General features: G+C 40.9%; 1 protein-coding gene across 1 annotated transcript in view; it reads left to right on the top strand.

Moving 5' to 3' along the window:
* ZNF713 (zinc finger protein 713) overlaps positions 1–17,024 on the top strand; it is a 34,210-nt gene extending 17,186 nt beyond the window's left edge. The window contains exons 3-5 of the mRNA XM_036279729.1: positions 942–1,068; positions 2,555–2,647; positions 15,958–17,024. Of these exons, the coding sequence (XP_036135622.1) occupies positions 942–1,068; positions 2,555–2,647; positions 15,958–17,024 (1,287 nt within the window). The remainder of the gene's footprint in view (positions 1–941; positions 1,069–2,554; positions 2,648–15,957) is intronic.
* The last annotated feature ends 565 nt before the right edge of the window (positions 17,025–17,589 follow it).

Genomic DNA, 17,589 nt, shown 5'->3' with positions numbered 1-17,589 from the left:
GTGGTTGAGCATTGACCCATGCACCAAGAGGTCACCAGTTTGACTGCCGGTCACAGTGGCCAGTGGCCAATCATTGTTCTCTCTCATTGATGTTTTTGTCTCCCTCTCCCTCTCCCTTCCTCTCTCTCTACAAAGCAATAAAGAAAAAAAAATTTTTTTAAATTCTTACCTGTAGCAAGTTTCTTTTATTGATATCAATATGCATCATGTACCTTCTACTCTTAACCTGTTTGCCCTTGTTGCTTTCACTTTTTTTAACGCACTGAAATATCCCCTCTCCTCTTCTGTCCAAACCCTAAAATATTTTAAGGACTACACAAGATACAGCGATTCAATACCTACTTTCTCTCTTTCAGCATGTTCTGAATTCTGTCATTTCTGGAATCTTATAGCATGAATTTCCCATATCATTTTTTAATTGTTTGGATTATTTGCCCTGCTACGGATTGTAAAAAGCTTAAAAGCCAGCCCTGGCCAGGTTAGCTCAGTGGTTAGAGTGTCGGCCTGCGGTCCGGAGAGACCCGGGTTCGGTTCCCGCTAAGAGCACGTACCTCGGTTGCAGTTTGTCCCCGGCTCTGGTTGGGTCGTGTGGGTGGCGACCACTCGATGTGTCCCTTTCACGTCAATGTTTCTCTCTCTCTCTCCCTCCTACTCTGTCTGAACAAAATATCGAAAAATGTCCTCGGGTGAGGATTAAAAAAAAAAAAGCTTAAAAGCCAGAATTATTTCATGTATGTTTTTATGTCTTGAAAGATGATAGAAAGACAGACACTGATTGTAGTTTCAAAATGTTTTACCTGGATTATTCAGAGCCCTGAAGACTCTCAGCACAATGGCTTAGACATCCTAATCTTTATCTACTGCTGTACCTTTGCCTCTTCCCCCAAGGGCCCCAGTGGGAAATGCTTTCTGGCTGAGCAGGGATTTACTTGATGTTTCAGGAGTCACTGACATTCCAGGATGTGGCTGTGGACTTCACCAGAGAGGAATGGGACCAGCTGTACCCCGCCCAGAAGAACCTCTACCGAGATGTGATGCTGGAAAACTATAGGAATCTGGTCGCACTGGGTAAAGATGGGGTCCCTGTAAAACTGGAAACCGTTCTAACTGGTTTATAATAGTCCCCCCTTATCTGCAGTGGATGCCTGAAACCATGGATAATACTGAACCCTACATACACTGCTTTTTCCTTTTCATACATACCTATGATAAAGCCTAATGCCGTTTCCATCTTAAATAAGCACTTATGACGCCTTCTGGCCATAGCATTTGCAGTTTGAGGAGCGACAGCAAAACTAGCACAAATTTCTTTTTTCTTCACAATTTCATGGATAGAATATGCATTCTTACCATAGCTCTCAGCATGTAATTTTTTTCTTTCCTTATTTAGTTGAGGACTTTCACCTTTTTATTTAAAGGAAGCATTGTACGTACGGCTTCTCTTTGGCATATCTGAATTGCCAGCATCACTACTCTTGTGCTTTTGGGACCTTTATTATGTAAAGAATTGTTACCTGAACACAAGCACTGAGATAGCAGGACAGTTGATCTGATAACCAAGACTAAGTGACTAACTGGCCTGGAGCATCTACCGTGTGGACAGAGGGATGGATGACTCACGTCCTGGGTGGGATAGAGCAGGATGGCCTCGTGATTTTATCACAGTACTCAGAACTGCCTGCAATTTAAAACTTATGAATTTTTTTGTTTATGGGATGTATTATGCTAAGTGAAATAAGCCAGTCAAAGAAAGACAAATACTATATGATTTCACTTATATGTGGAATCTGATGAACAAAATAACAAACAAAACAGAAACAGACTCATAGCTGTCAGCGAAGAGGAGGGAATAGGAGGACTGGGTGAAAAAGGTGAAGGGATTAAGCAGAAACCTCACAGACAGACAACAGTGGTAATTACCAGAGGGAAATGGGAGTAGGGGGAGACAGGAGAGGGTAAAGGGGGTTAAATGGTGACAGAAGGAGACATGACTTGGGATGGTGAGCACACAATACAATAGGCGAATGATGTTTTATAGAATTGTACGTCTGAAACTTATATAATTTTATTAATCAATGTATCCCCAATAAATTCAATTTTTAAGAAAAAGGGAAAATGCCTTTATGAGTCAGTAAAAAAATTTTAAAATAAAACTATGAATTGTTAGTTTCTGGAATTTTTCATTTTATATTTTTGGAACATGGTTGATTGCGGGTAACTGAAACTGCAGAAAGTGAAGCCATGGGTAAGGGAACTTTCCTACTTTCTCAAGTAGTGAAAACCTCCAAAGTGCTTGTGACTGTAGGTCAGGCCAGGACAGAAGAATGCTAAGCAGTTTCATAGACAGGCACCTTTGTTTCCTGCTCTTTGTCCTCAGGTAAAAAGTCTTGACTTGGTCGAGTTTGAGGTGGGTAGCTTTATTTTGCTGCCTCTGAAGCCTCCCTTTCCCCAAACCAGAGGCCCTTCATTACTAAAAAGGTTGGAAATTAGTTCTGAGAGAAATGTTTTTGTTTCAGTATAAACTTCTGAGATACATTTTTTCCCCTCTGAATAGGGCATCAACTTTATCAGCCAGAGGTGATCACTCAGTTGGAGCAAGGAGAGCAGTGGACGATGGAAAGAGACAGCCCACTGGACACCCATCCAGGTGAGAAGCAGATGTTTTAGTATTTGCTGCTGAGTGAAGGGAAACAGTCACCTCCGAAGTGCTCAACGGAGTGTGCTCCAAATATCTCTCTCTGGGATTTAAAGCATACTGAAGACTTTATTATTATTTTTTTTTATCCTTACCCGAGGACACTTTTTTCCATTTTTTGTCCATATAGAGTGGGAGGGAGAGAGAGGGAGAGAGAAACTTCGATGTGAAAGGGACACACCAAGTGGCTGCCACCTGCACAACCAACCAGGGCCAGAGACAAACCGCAACCGAGGTACATGCCCTTAGCGGGAACCGAACCCGGGTCTCTCTGGACCGCAGGCCAACGCTCCAACCACTGAGCCAAACTAGCCAGGGCAAGAATACTGAAGACTTTTAAAAAATCTAGTTCATATTTGATTTTTTTCCCCAAAGTAGAAATGGCTCTCTTATTTTTTTCTGATTAAACAGATAATATACACTTATTATTTAAAAATTTGCACAACACAAAAGTTATTTTGAAGTTGGAATGTCCTGAGTTTGCAAATCTCCACATAGCACTTTCTGTTTTTTATTCACACATTCTCTCTTGGTTTTCTTTAAATCTTTTCTTTCCATATCAAAAATCCTCTGCTGTTTTTACCTACTTTTCATTTTTTCTTTGTCTTTTCATTATCAAACTCTTAAAACTTGTCTGAAACCCATAACCCTGGTTCTTATTCTCGTGCTCACCTTTGTGATATATCCCACTTGTGTTACTAAAATTGTCTTCTTGGAGTACCACTGACTTCCTTCCAGTCAAATGCAGGGGCTAAAAACCTCAGTTGTTGTTTCCTAAGATCTTGTATTTGACTGTGTTGACTTTACTTTTTTGAAATTTTCTTCCATCCTGGCCTGTGATACACACTATTCTTGCCTCTTTCAGCCTTTCTGCCGTATCTTTACCTCCTGTACTACCTTCTGTCCCTCCTCATTCTTCTAGAGGCGTGTACTCCTATGGCCTTGGTGTTCCATCCTCTAGTACAGTGCTTTTAAATGGCCTTCTTTGTCAGTTTCCCCCATTTCATATTCTCTTTCCAGACTTCAGATTATATTTTTGTTTATGAATGTCATGCTATTATTTTAATTACTCTATTTCAGCACCTGATCTGTTGACTTTATACTCTCTTCTTTAAAACATCCCACTAAACATAAGACTTCTTGACCAAAAGAAAAACCTCCTTAGTTCCCTATTGTTAGCATAACATGCTCTCTGCCTGGGTTGTATTAGCAAATAGTTGACGGGTACATGTGTGCCATATTCCACTCTGGTTCATTCGGCCAAGCTAACTTGCCCCATCTCTGTCTAGTTTCCCACTCAGATTCTTTGTTCTGGCGCCTTGTTTCATCATTTGGACTTGGTTTTGTTCCATTCAAACTTCTGCGTTTTCAGTTTGACTCTGACTTGGCTGTGCTTCTTGCTTTGAGTGCCCTAGATTATCTTAGGAAACTTTGTTCCTATTTCAGCCTCATTGAACCTGATTTTGACCTGACCAGTGCTGGCATTCTGTGGGCAGAGGCTGGTAATTAAAACATTTTGTCAAGAACCCGTAGCCCTTTCCCTGACAACACTGGACGACATTATTACTGTGAACCTTCATGCCCTAGATCCTAGGGAGCAGGAAACTAAAGAAAGAAAATTAAGAACTCCCTTTTCAGGTGAATTGCCAGGGTTGGCACCTACAGCTGAAGGCAGAGCTGTTCTTTCCCACGGGTACACAGGCTGCCATGTCGGGATCCACACTGTCTCCCATTATGTCCGCACTCACCGCTGACCCTCAACTACAGACAATAATTGCTAACTTAAGACATTATTTTGTATCTATATGTGGATACCCAAGGCTCTTAGTTCATAGATCAGCTTGAACAAGTGATTTTTCACATCCTCCTTGTCAGGGACAGGCAGGCTGGCAGTCTCTTCCAAGGAGACTGCTTTTGCATTATCCCGTGAGACCCAGTCAATGGTTCTTCTAATGAGAATGTAGTAAAACATTTCTGTTGATCAAAGGACAGATAGAATGATCTGGCTTTGGTGACCTTATTCTGATGTACTCTCTGGGACATTGCTTGCCCCTTTGTTACTGACAACTGCTGATGTATATTTATCTAGAAATCTCTTCCTGGCTCAGATGAGACCTAGAGAGTGTCCAATGGATTTAGCAACAAAGAGGATAGTAATTATATTAACAAGAGAAATGACAGGGGAGTGACTAGAAGAACAATCAATTTGTACATTGTCAAATGAACAGAGATTTTTTTAAAAACATGAGAGTTAATAAGTGTACAGTACTCTTACAATAAGCTAGAATGAGAAGGGGGGACAATACAGAGCATGTTTGCTAGAATAAGAAGATAGTGTCAAAAGAGGATTGCTGCCCTGGCCGATTTGGGTCAGCAGTTAGAGCGTCAGCCTGCGGTCCAGAGAGACCAGGGTTCGGTTCCTGCTAAGGGCGAGTACCTCAGTTGTAGTTTGTCCCCAGTCCTGGATGGGTCGTGCAGGTGGCAACCACTCAATGTGTCCCTTTCACGTTGATGTTTCTCTCTCTCTCTTTCTTCCTCTCTCTCCCTCCCACTCTATCTGAACGAAAAATGGAAAAAAATGTCCTCGAGTCAGGATAAAAAAACATAAAATAAAATAAAATAAAATAAAATAAAGAGGATTGCTCTGCCCAGCTGGTATGGCTCAGTGGATTGAGCATCATCCCATGCATCAAGAGGTCATGGGTTTGGTTCCTGGTCAGAGCAGATGCCCAGGTCGCAGGCTTGATCCCCAGTGAGGGGGTGTGCAAGAGGCAGCCAATCAATAATTGTTTCTATCTCTCTCTCTCTTCCCCTAAAAAAAGGGGGGGGGATTCCTCTAAGGAATTATTTTAGCTTGTTTATAATGCTGAAGGGAAAAAGGCAGTAGAGAGCATACGTAGGAAATAGATACAAAAGATGGATCATGGTTCTAGGAGACATGGGAGTGGGATTGGAGATAAAAAGATTAGGATGATTTTGTACAGAAATAAGTTTGTTTGTGGCAGATTTGAGGGAGTCCACACATGGTGACTTCTATTTCCTTGGCAAAGTTAGAGGCAAGATCCTGTGTTGAATGTAAAGGAATTGGGTGGCCAAGTAGAGACCTTGAGGAGCACTTGCTAGAGCTTCCTAAGGTCAATGGAAACTGATCAAAGGATAGTAAAGGGATTGCTGAGCAGCTTTGGGGGCCCAAATGAGATTTTGCCCTATACATATGTGGGTCCTAATTTCCATGGGTATGACATTTCTCCTGTTATGTTAGCACAGGAACGGGTTTTTAGAACTAAAGGAGGAAAACTGAAAGAAAGTTAGTTAGTTCAAGTGATTTGACATAGAGTCCAAAAAGTGACAAGAAATAAAGTAAGGTCTGAAGAGGGCAGAAAACTGAAAGACAAAAAAAAACAGTCAAAGAAATGGAGGTCTAGATGAGGTCAGAAAGCAAGTAGGCTGGTCCGGTCAGTGTGGCTCAGTGGTTGAGTGTTGACACATGTATCAAGAGGTGGCTGATTCAATTCCCAGTCAGGGCACATGCCCAGGTGTGGGTCCGATCCCCAGTGGGGGGCATGAAGGAGGCGGCCAATTGGTGTTCTCTCTCATCGATGTTTCTTTCCCTCTCACTTCCTCTCTCTAAAATCAATAAAGGAAAAAAATTTTTTAATAAAAAAGAAAGTAGGATGTGAATAAGGGCATGAGTCCACTCACTGGTCAGGATGGGTGACATAGAGTTTTGAGATTTTTTTTTTTAATATGATTTTATTGATTGTTTTTTTAGAGAGAGAGATAGAAACATTGATGTGAGAGAAACATCGACCGACCAGCTGCCTCCTGCATGCCCCACCTGGGATCAAGTTCACAACCTGGGCATGTGTCCCGACCTGGAATTGAACTGGGGCCTCTCAGTCCATGAGAGGACGCTCACTCCACTGAGCTACACCAGCTGGGCAGTTTGAGATTTCTTAAATGTAGCAAAGTTTAGAGTATAACTGTGAAGCCAGGTAAGTAGGTTTTTTAATCAGTACAGTGAAAATAAATGCACAAACAGCTACCAGTTAGAAAATAAGATGGAAAAGAAAAATCCCGTTCAATAGCAATTATAAAGAAAAAACATCTAGCCCTGGCTCGATGGCTCAGTTGTTTGGTGTCTGGTTAGGGCACATACTGGAGGCAAAAATCGATGTCTCTCTATCTATCTATCTATCTATCTATCTATCTATCTATCTATCTCTTTTCCTCTCTCTCCCCCTTTCTCTCTTTCTAAAATCAATAAAAATATATCCTTGGGTGAAGATTAAACAAAAGATAAAACATCTAGAAGTAAACTTCCAATAAGAAATGTGCAACACCTGCATGGAGAAGCCTTAAGACACTTCTTACAGACACGTAAATAAACCTGACTAAATGGACAGACCAAGATGTCAGTGTCTCTGCTGTACATGGAATGTGCCCTCCCGGATCAGTAGATGGCAAGTCTGTCAACCAGCAGCAAGCATTTTCACTTCGTCTGTTGTATAAATGTATAACCCAGTGGTACTCAACCTTCCTAATGCTAAGACCCTTTAATACAGCTCCTCATGCTGTATGTGGGCATATCTGCCTGTGGGCGGACCCGCCTGGAGACGGATGGAGGAGCGGTGTTTCGGTTCCTAAGACCATCGGAAATATGTGTTTTCCGATGGCCTTAGGTGACCCCTGTGAAAGGGTCGTTTGAACGCCAAAGGGCTCGTGACCCACAGGTTGAGAACCGCTGGTCTAACCACTATGCTGTATACCTGAAACTAATATAAAATAATACTAAATGTCAACTGCAATTGAAAAGTTGGACAGAGCCCTGGACGGTTTGGCTCAGCAGTTAGAGCGTCGGCCTGCGGTCCCGAGAGACCCAGGTTCGGTTCCTGCTAAGGGCATGTACCTCGGTTGCAGTTTGTGCCCGGCCCTGGTTGGGTCATGCGGGTGGCAGCCACTCGATGTGTCCATTTCATGTCGATGTTTCTCTCTCTCTCTTCCTCCCACTCTATCTGAACAAAAATATGGAAAAATGTCCTCAGATGAAGATAAAAAAAAAAAAAAAAAGTTGGACAGAATATCTAAGCACATGGAAAATATTCCAGATACAATGTCAATGGAAAAATCTGGTTGGCAAATAAATTTGTTTTGGTAAAATATATGAACATGTTAATATATACGTAGGAGACTAGCAGACAGATTATCATAATTTTATTTATTTTTAAATTTTATAATTTTTTTAATCCTCACCCAATGATATTATTCTGTTTATCTTCAGATAGAGTAGGAGGAAGGGAGGAAGGGAGGGACAGAGAGATTTAGAGAGAGAGAGAGAGAGAGAGAGAGAGAGAGAGAGAGAGAGAGAGAGAAAGAAAGAAAGAAACATTGATTGGTTGCCTCCCACACGACCCTGACCAGGGCCAGGGACAAACCGCAACCGAGGTACATGCCCTTGACCAGAATCGAACCTGCTACTCTTTGGTCTGCGGGCTGATGCTCTAACCGCTGAGCCAAACCAGCCAGGGCCAGATTATCATAATTGTATAAAGAGGAGTTTTCCCTTTTCCCTCAAAGAGACAAGCCATGGAAAGAAGGAAATCAAGGCTGTGAGCATGTTGGTCTAGCTGCCCTGTTTCCAGAGATAAACAAAAGTTCTGGAGGTTAGGCCCCAGGGAACGAATGCCCTGACCTCTGCTCGAGGAGGTGGGAGGCTTGAGCACCGTACCTCTCTGTGGTTCCGGGAGCTAGGTCCACAGCCTGCGGATGTTGGTGCTGAGAGAATGTGATAGACCGTCTTCAGAGCCAGCTAATCATTCCAACATCTTAGAGCCAAAGTTCCTGGGCAGACACAAGCTTTGGGCCAAAAAGAAAGTGGTCCAGCTGATAATTTGGTTGAAATGATAAATTGGTTTAAAATGAATCTTCTAAATCACTATATTTTCCACATATAATTTTACACCAGAGTAAGTTCTGTTTATTTAACTTTTTATACATCTTTGAGCATATTGATCTGTTTTTCACAATTTTTGGACTTGGACTTTTTTTCTTTTTAAAATTTCTATTTCATGTTCAGTCAACTGCTGTTCAGATTATTCTGCTGTGATGTTTGTGATAAACAGTAAGTTCGCCCTGGCCAGTTTGTTCAGTGGTTAGAGCGTCGGTCCACGGACCAAAGAGTACCGGGTTCGATTCTGGTCAAGGGCACGTACCTTGGTTGCATTTTGGTCCCCAGCCCTGGTTAGGGTCATGTGGGACACAACTGATTGATGTATCTTGCTCACATCAATGTTTCTCTCTCTCTCCCCTTCCCCCTCCCACTCTATCTGAAGATAAAGTGGAAAAATATCCTCAGGTGAGGATTAAAAACAAAACAAAACAAAAAACTATAAGTTCAATATAACCTAAACGTGAATTTATTCAAAATACTTTGGTATAGTACATACATAAAATTGGATATTTTACAGTGCCCAAAAAATTATATGAAGATGTATTTGCTGACATGGAAATGGTTTCATATGTGCATTGATGTAAAAAAGCAAAATACAACCCTGGCCAGTTTGCTTTAGTGGGTAGAGTGTTGGCCTGTGGACCAAAGGATCCTGGGTTTGATTCCCAGTCAAGGGCACGTAACTGGGTTGCAGGTTTGATCCCCCACCCTGATCAGGATCATACAGGAGGCAGCCAATTGATGTGTCTCTCTAACATTGATGTTTCTCTCTCTCCCTCTCTCTCCCTCCCCACACCTTCCACTCTATCTAAAAATCAATAAAAATATTCTCAGGTGAGGCTTAGCAACAACAACAAAAGTTATATTTACACTATACTGTAGTCTATTAAGTGTGCAAAGCATTGTCTAAAAAACAATGTACATACTAAAGTTAAAAATACTTAATTGCTAAAAAAAAAATGCTAGCCATCATCTGGGATTTCAGCACGTCATAATCTTTTTGCTGGTGGAGGGTCTTGCCTCAGTGTTGATGACCAATGACTGATCAGGTGGTGGTTGCTGAAGTTTGTGGCAATGTCTTAAATTAATACAACAGTGAAGTTTGCTGCATCAGTCGACTATTCCTTTTACAAATGATTTCTCTGTAGCGTGCAATGCTCTTTGAAGGTTTTCTTCCAAAATTGGAGTCAAGCCTCTGAAACCCCGCTTTGTCCACTAAGTTTATGTACTATTCTAAATCCTTTGTTGTCATTTCAACAATCTTCACAACACCTTCTCCAGGAGTAGATTCATCTCAAGAAACCACTTTCTTTGTTTATCCATAGGAAGCAACTCCTCATCCATTAAAAGTTTTATCATGAGGTTGCAGCAATTCAGTCACATCTTTAGACTCCACTTGTAATTTTTTTATTTATTGATTTTGAGAGAGAGAGATAGAAACATCAATGAGCAAGAACATCGATTGGCCGCCTCCTCATGCCCAACTGGGGATCTGGCCCATAACCTGGGCATGTACCCTGACCGGGAATCAAACCAGTGACCTCTTGGTGCATGGGTTGACATTCAACCACTGAGCCACATCAGCTGGGCACAGACTCCTCTTGTAACTCTAGTTCTCTTGAAATTTTCCACCACATCTTCAGTTACTTCTTCCAGTGAAGTCTTAAACCCCTTAAAATCATCCATGAGGGTTAGAATCAACTTTGTCCAAACTCATATTACTGTTAACTATTTTGAACTTTTCCCATGAATCACGAATGTTCATAATAGCATCTAGAATGCTGAATCCTTTTCAGAAGGTTTTCAACCTACTTTGCCCAGATCCATCAGAGGAATCACCATCTATGACAGTTATAGCCTTACGAGATATACTTTTTAAATAATAAGAACTGAAAGGTAATACTACTACTTGATTCGGGGGCTGCAGAATGTATGCTGTGATAGCAGGCATGGCAATAATATTAATCTCATTGTACATTTCCATCAGAGCTCTAGGGTGACCAGGTACATTGTCAGTGAGCAATAATATTTTGAAAAGAATCATTTTACCTAAGCAGTAGGTCTCAACAGAGGGCTTAACATACTCAATAAACCATGTAATAAACAAATGTGCTGCCATCTCAGCTTTGTTGTTCTATTTATAGATCATAGTCGGAGTGGACTTAGAGTAATTCTTAAAAGCCTTAACATTTTCAGAATGGTAAATGAGCACTGGCTTCAACTTAAAATTACCAGCTGCATTAGCCTTTAATAAGAGAGTCAGCCTGTCCTTTGAAGTTTTGAAGCCAGGCATTAACTTCTCCTCTAGCTATGCAAGTCCAAGATGACATCTTCTTCCAATATAAGGTTGTTGCAGCTACATTGAAAATCTGTTTAGTGTAGACACCTTCATTAGTTATCCTAGCTAGATCTTCTGGATAATTTGCTGCAGCTTCTACATCAGCACTTGCTGCTTCGCTGTGCACTTTTATGTTATGGAGTGGTTTCTTTCCTTAAACCTCACGAACCAACCTCTGCTAGCTTCAGACTTTTTTTCCTACAGTTTCCTCACCTTTCTCAGCCTTCAGTAAAATTGAAGAGAGTTGAGGCTTTGGCTTAGGAAATCTTGTGGCTGGTTTGATAGTCTATCCAAACCACTAAAACTTTCTCCATATCAACAAGGCTGTTTCTCTTCCTTATCATTCATTTATTCACTGGAGTAGCACTTTTCATTTCCTTCAAGAACTTTCCTTTGCATTCACAATTTACCTAACTGGCATAAGGAGCCCCGCTTTTGGCCTCTCTCAGCTCTCAACATGCCTTCTTCACTAAGCTTCATCATTTCTGGCTTTTGATTTAAAGTGAGAGATGCGCAACTCTTCCTTTCATTTAAACATTTAGATGCCATTTTAGGGTTATTATTTGGCCTAATTTCCATATTGTTGTGTCTCAGGGAATAGGGAGGCCCAAGGAAGAACAAGATGGAGGAATGCTGTCAGTAGAGCAGTCAGAACACAGAACATTTGTAGATTATGTTCACCATCTTACATAGGTACAGTTCATGGCACTGCGAAACAATTACAATAGTAACATTGAAGATCACTGATCACAGATCACCATAACAAATATAATAATAATGGAAAAGTTTGAAATATGGTGAAAATTACCAAAATGTGACACAGAAACACAAAGCAAGCAAATGCTGTTGGAAAAGTGGTGCTGTTAGACATGCTCGATGTAAGGTTGCCACAAACCTTTAATTTGCAAAAACCACAATATCTGCGAAGTGCAGTAAAGTGGAGTGCAATAAAATGAGGTATGCTTGTACATTCCCTATGGTAAGAGACCACGACTAGCACATGACTCATTTGAGAAAGCTAAAGCAGTCCAAGGCTCAAGAACAGCTGACTAATAAAATGGCTTTGGTGAGTGAGCCAGGAGAGACTGTTGAGTTGGGATCAGTGTACACTACCACACAGGTTTGTTTCCACAAAGCATCTTGAGTGCTTGTCATGAGTCAGCCAGAATGAGCTTAGATCTTGCCCAATAGGATTTATGCCCTAGGACTGGTCTCAGGGCACTACCCAAAATAGAGATTATTCTAGATCTTGGGAATGACAGGAGAGAGAGCCTCCCAACAGTCACAGAATTTCCCAAAAGTGAGTCTGTTTAACCATCTGCTAAACTGAGAATATGAAGCCACCCAGTCATACAAAAACTGTCCCATTTCCTAATCCCTCCTCCCTCCACACAGCTCCTACCCTCCAAATCTTGTTACAATGGAATAAGAGGTGAGCAAGGAAATATAGTTAAGTGGGGAAAAGAATAGATTCAGAGAAAAGACTAGCAGAGTAGAGTAGAGTTGGGGGAGGGGTCAACAGGAAGAGAGAAGAGTGGATGAAGAGGCAGGCAGGGAGAGAGAGAGAAAACAAATATGACTCTAACAGAACTGGGAGAGGGGAAAGGGATTAATTTTGGAGTTTTGATATTACATGTGACTGAACATTTTTAATGTTGAATAGAGACTGTGTGGGGGGAAAGTCATGGGACCTGCCCAAATCTTCATCTAGAAGCAGAGGAAGAATACCCCCACTAAAGAAATTTTAAAGTATTAGGAGACTGAAATGAAATTTTGTTTTATCACAATCCATTAGTCATGCTTGTTCAAAATATGGTTTACATTTATATTTGTGTGAACATAGGAAATATCTGGCAAGATAAGCCCCAAACTATTAATAATGAGTACCTCTAAGAGGTAGAATTTTTACTTTATGTATTTCCACATTATTTTAATATATTACTGTAAGCAATTATTTGTTTTATCATTTTAAACAAAAGATTAAAAATGGGAAGAAATACTTTTTAAATAAACAAGTTGCTGCCCTTAGAATAGAATAGTCCATAGATGAGACCTGTCTTCTCTAAATACAGTCTTTCCTCTAATATCTCCCACCTCTGAACACAGACCTTTCTTTGATATATATATATATTTTTTTTTATCCTCACTGGAGGACATTTTTCTATTTTTTTGTTCAGATAGAGTGGGAGGGAGAGAGAGAGACAGAGACAGAGACAGAGACATCGATGGGAAAGAGACACATCGAATGGCTGCCTCCCGCACAACCCCAGCCAGGGCCAGGGATGAATCACAACTGAGGTATGTGCCCTTGACCGGAATTGAACCTGGGACTCATTGGACTGCAGGCCAACACTCTAACCGCTGAGCCAAACTGGCCAGGGCTCTCTGATATTTCTTATTCTCCTTTCTATTTCTTTTCAACTGTGGATACTCTTGGATGATCTCTTCTTTTCATGGTTACCATATATGTTTTGTTTTGTTTTGTTTCAAATCTTTATTGTTGGATGTGAAATGTATTACAGATGTTCCACATTTTTCCCCCATTGACCCCCTCCTCCCCACTCCCGCCCCCCTCCCACCTTTTCCCACACTATTGTCTGTGTCCATTGGTTATACATATAAGTTCTTTGGTTTATTTCTTCCCACCCCACCCCCCAACCCCTTTCCCTTTGAGGTTTGTCAGTCTAGCAATGAATTTGTGCTTCTTAATCCCTTCACCTTTTCCACCCATTCCCCCAACCCCCCTCCCAACTGGCAACCAACAAAATGTTCTCTGTATCTATGAGAATGTTTCTGTTCTACCTGTTCATTTTGTTTGTAGATTCCGTTGTTGATAGATATGTATTCATTGCCATTTGGTTTGTTCATATATTTTATCTTTTTCTTCAAAAAGACCCTTCATCATTTCATATAATAACGGTTTGGTAGTGATGAACTCCTTTAACTTTCTCTTGTCTGGGAAAGTTTTTATATGTCCATCGATTCTAAATGACAGCTTTGCAGGATAGAGTAATTTTGGTTGTAGGTTCTTGGTTTTCATCACTCTGAATATTTCTTGCCACTCTCTTCTGACCTGCAAAGTTTCTTTTGAGAAATCAGCTGACAGCCTAATGGGAACTCCCTTGTAGGTAACTAGCTGCCTTTCTCTTGCTGCTTTTAAGATTCTCTCTTTGTCTTGAACCTTTTGCATTTTGATGATGATGTGTCTTGGCGTGGGCCTCTTGGGGTTCATCTTGTTTGGGACTCTCTGTGCTTCCTGGACTTGTATGTCTGTTTCCTTCACCAAGTTAGGAAAGTTTTCTGCCATTATTGTTTCAAACAGGTTTTCGATTTCTTGTTCTCTCTCTTCCCCTTCTGGCACCCCCAAGATGCGAATGTTGGCACACTTGAAGTTGTCCCAGAGGCTCCTTACACTATCCTCATTTTTTTGGATTCTTTTTTCTTTTTGCTGTTCTGATTGGGCATTTTTTGCTTCCTTATATTCCAAATTGATGGTTTGCTCCTTGGATTTACATACTCTACTATTGAATCTGTGTAAATTATTCTTTATTTCAGTTAATGCCTCCTTCAATTCTAACTGTGTATCCATGATTTCTAACTGGTCCTTTTTTATGCTCTTGAGGCCCTCCCTAAGTTCACTGAGGTTCTCACTAAGTTCATTGAGCATCCTTATAAGCAGTATTTTGAACTCAGTATCTGTTAGGTTGCTTATCTCCATTTCACTTAGTTCTTTTCTTGGGGTTTTTTTCTGTTCTTTCATTTGGGACCTGTTTCTTTGTCTCCTCATTTTGGCTGCCTCCCTGTGTTTGTTTCAGTGTATTACTTAACGAGAAGTATCGGCCAATCCTATGGTTAAGCAAGTGGCAATAGCTTGGGTGGGCTTGAAAGTTGGGCGGGGCGGGGCCTCAGGGAGTCAGCAGGGCGGGGCTACCAGTGTGAGCCAGGTTGCTGGAGTCCCAGGTATGGAGACTGTCTGCTGCCCCAGGGAAGGGCTCACCAAAGGAACAAAGGCCTCTTACAACGTTTGTCCCCGAGAAAGCTCCCTCTCCAGCCCTCGCTCCAGTGCCAAACCGCTCAGTTCTTCCCTGTGTGTCTCTGGTGCCCCTCCAGCTGCCTCCCCTCCAGGCTCAGAGGGAGAGAGTCCAATAAGTCCATGCGCGGGCCCTTTAAGGAGCTGCCTGGGGCTCCAGCCGCTTCAGCCTCCCTGAGCCTCAGTTCCTGCTGGTTTTTCCAGCCAGAAGTTATGGGGATTCTCTTCCTGGCACGGGAACCCTGAGCGGGGCACCTGGTGTGGGACGGGGACCCCTCAGTCCTCAGGAAGGACCTTCCCAGCCGTGGGAGCCTCCTGATTTTTATCCGCCACACTTGGGTGTGGGACCAGCCCCTCGCGCCTTCGCCCCTCCTACCAGTCTGGATGTGGCTGCTGCTTTAATTCCGTAGTCGTAGGACTTCCATTCAGCTTGATTTCAGGCGGTTTTGAATGATGGTTGTTCTGTAGTTTAGTTGTAACTTTGATGTGGTTGTGGGAGGACGCGATACCGCGTTTACCTACCCGCCATCTTGACCGGAAGCCCCCACCATACATGTTTTAATATTTCCCCTAGTTCACTGCTTCTTGTCATCTTTTTATAGTGTTTCCACTTGTTACATGGCCACATTTTAAAACATTTCAATACCACAAATGCTTTCTTTGCATTATTGTCAATTTCATTTGGTAATTAATTCTGCAACAATTTTTTTCAAAACAGAGAATGCTACAAAGTTTTTATATATTCTGAATTTCTTTTGTTTTTTGTTTTTTCCATTAGAAATAAATATTATGCTGTAAACCCCCACTTATTGTTATTTTTATTAGATCCTGCCACCATACATAGTTATTACAACATTATTGATTATATGCTCTATGCTGTACTTTACATCCCCATGACTCCGTGACCAATTTGTACTTCTTCATTTGTTCTGAATTTCTTTTAGATGGGGAAAATAGACCTGAAGTCAAAAAATCAACTCCAACCCAGAATATTTCTGATGAAAATCAAATCCATGACATGATAATGGAGAGACTAACAGGAGACAGTTTCTGGTACTCCATTCTAGGAGGACTCTGGGGATTTGATTACCAGTTAGAGTTTAACCAAGAAAACCAGCAGAGACATTTAGGACAAGTATCTTTTGCCCCAAAAAAGATCACACAGGAGAGAAGCCTTGAATGTAATACATTTGGGGAAAACTATAAAATGAACTCAAATCTTATTATGCATCAGAGAATTTCTTCAATTAAATTACCCCTTAATTCAGACACACAAGGAAATAGCATCAAACATAATTCAGAATTGATTTACTATCAGGGAAACTATGTAAGAGAGAATACTTATGAATACAGTGAGTGTGGGAAAATCTTCAATCAACATATTCTTCTTACTAATCATATTCATGCTGAAAAGAAACCCAGTGACTATAAGAAGGCCTTCAGTCACAACTCATCTTTTGCTCAACCTCAGATAGTCCTTACAGGAGAGAAGCCCTATAAGTGTGATGAATGTGGGAAAAGATTCAGCCAGAGAATACATCTTATTCAACATCAGCGAATTCATACAGGAGAAAAACCTTTTATATGCAATGAATGTGGGAAAGCCTTTCGTCAACATTCGTCCTTTACGCAACATCTGAGGATTCATACTGGAGAGAAGCCCTACAAATGTAACCAATGTGGTAAAGCCTTTAGCCGTATCACATCCCTTACTGAACATCATAGACTTCATACTGGAGAGAAGCCTTATGAATGTAGTTTTTGTGGGAAAGCCTTTAGCCAGAGGACACATCTTAATCAGCATGAGAGGACTCATACAGGAGAGAAGCCCTATAAATGTAATGAGTGTGAGAAAGCCTTTAGCCAGAGTGCACACCTTAATCAACATAGAAAAATCCATACTCGGGAGAAATTATGCGAATATAATAAATGTGAGAAAGTTTTAAGCCACGGTCCTTCACTTACTCAGCAGCACATAACTCATGGCGGGGGAAATCATATGAATATATAAATGTAGGAGATTTTTTTGTCAGACCTTTCTGTCCCATTCAATATCAAGTTATTCATAGTATAGAGAAAGTTTATAAACAAACATTTAATGCATAGAAACCAAATAAATTTAGACCTTAAACTAGTAGCATGTTATATTCCCAGGAGAGGTTATGAATAGTAAAAATAATTTATTTTGTAAACAAGATTATATTAGGAGTCATGTTCCAAACCTGATATAAAATATGTTTTAAATATCAGATATTCTGTAGGCAATAACCTGTGAGTTTTATAATATAAAGTTTTTTAATTATATAAACATTCATCAAGGCAATGATGTAGTATAACTAGTCACATAAACTTGAAATAAACAGAAAGGAGCAATATTTCCCAAACTTCAACATTTGTATGCTTCCTTTGCAGTTTTTACCATAGTTTGTGTTTACTTAATTTTTTTTTTTTTAATCCTCATCCAAGGACATTTTTTCCATATTTTGTTCAGATATAGTGGGGGGGGGGAGAGAAACATTGACGTGAAAGGGACACATCAAGTGGCTGCCACCCGCACAGCCCAACCAGGGCCGGGG

Source organism: Molossus molossus, unplaced genomic scaffold (genome assembly GCF_014108415.1).
Source record: "Molossus molossus isolate mMolMol1 unplaced genomic scaffold, mMolMol1.p scaffold_m16_p_3, whole genome shotgun sequence".
Taxonomy (NCBI): domain Eukaryota; kingdom Metazoa; phylum Chordata; class Mammalia; order Chiroptera; family Molossidae; genus Molossus; species Molossus molossus.
Note: the sequence above shows the minus strand (reverse complement) of the source record. Positions and strands in the feature narration are given on the sequence as shown.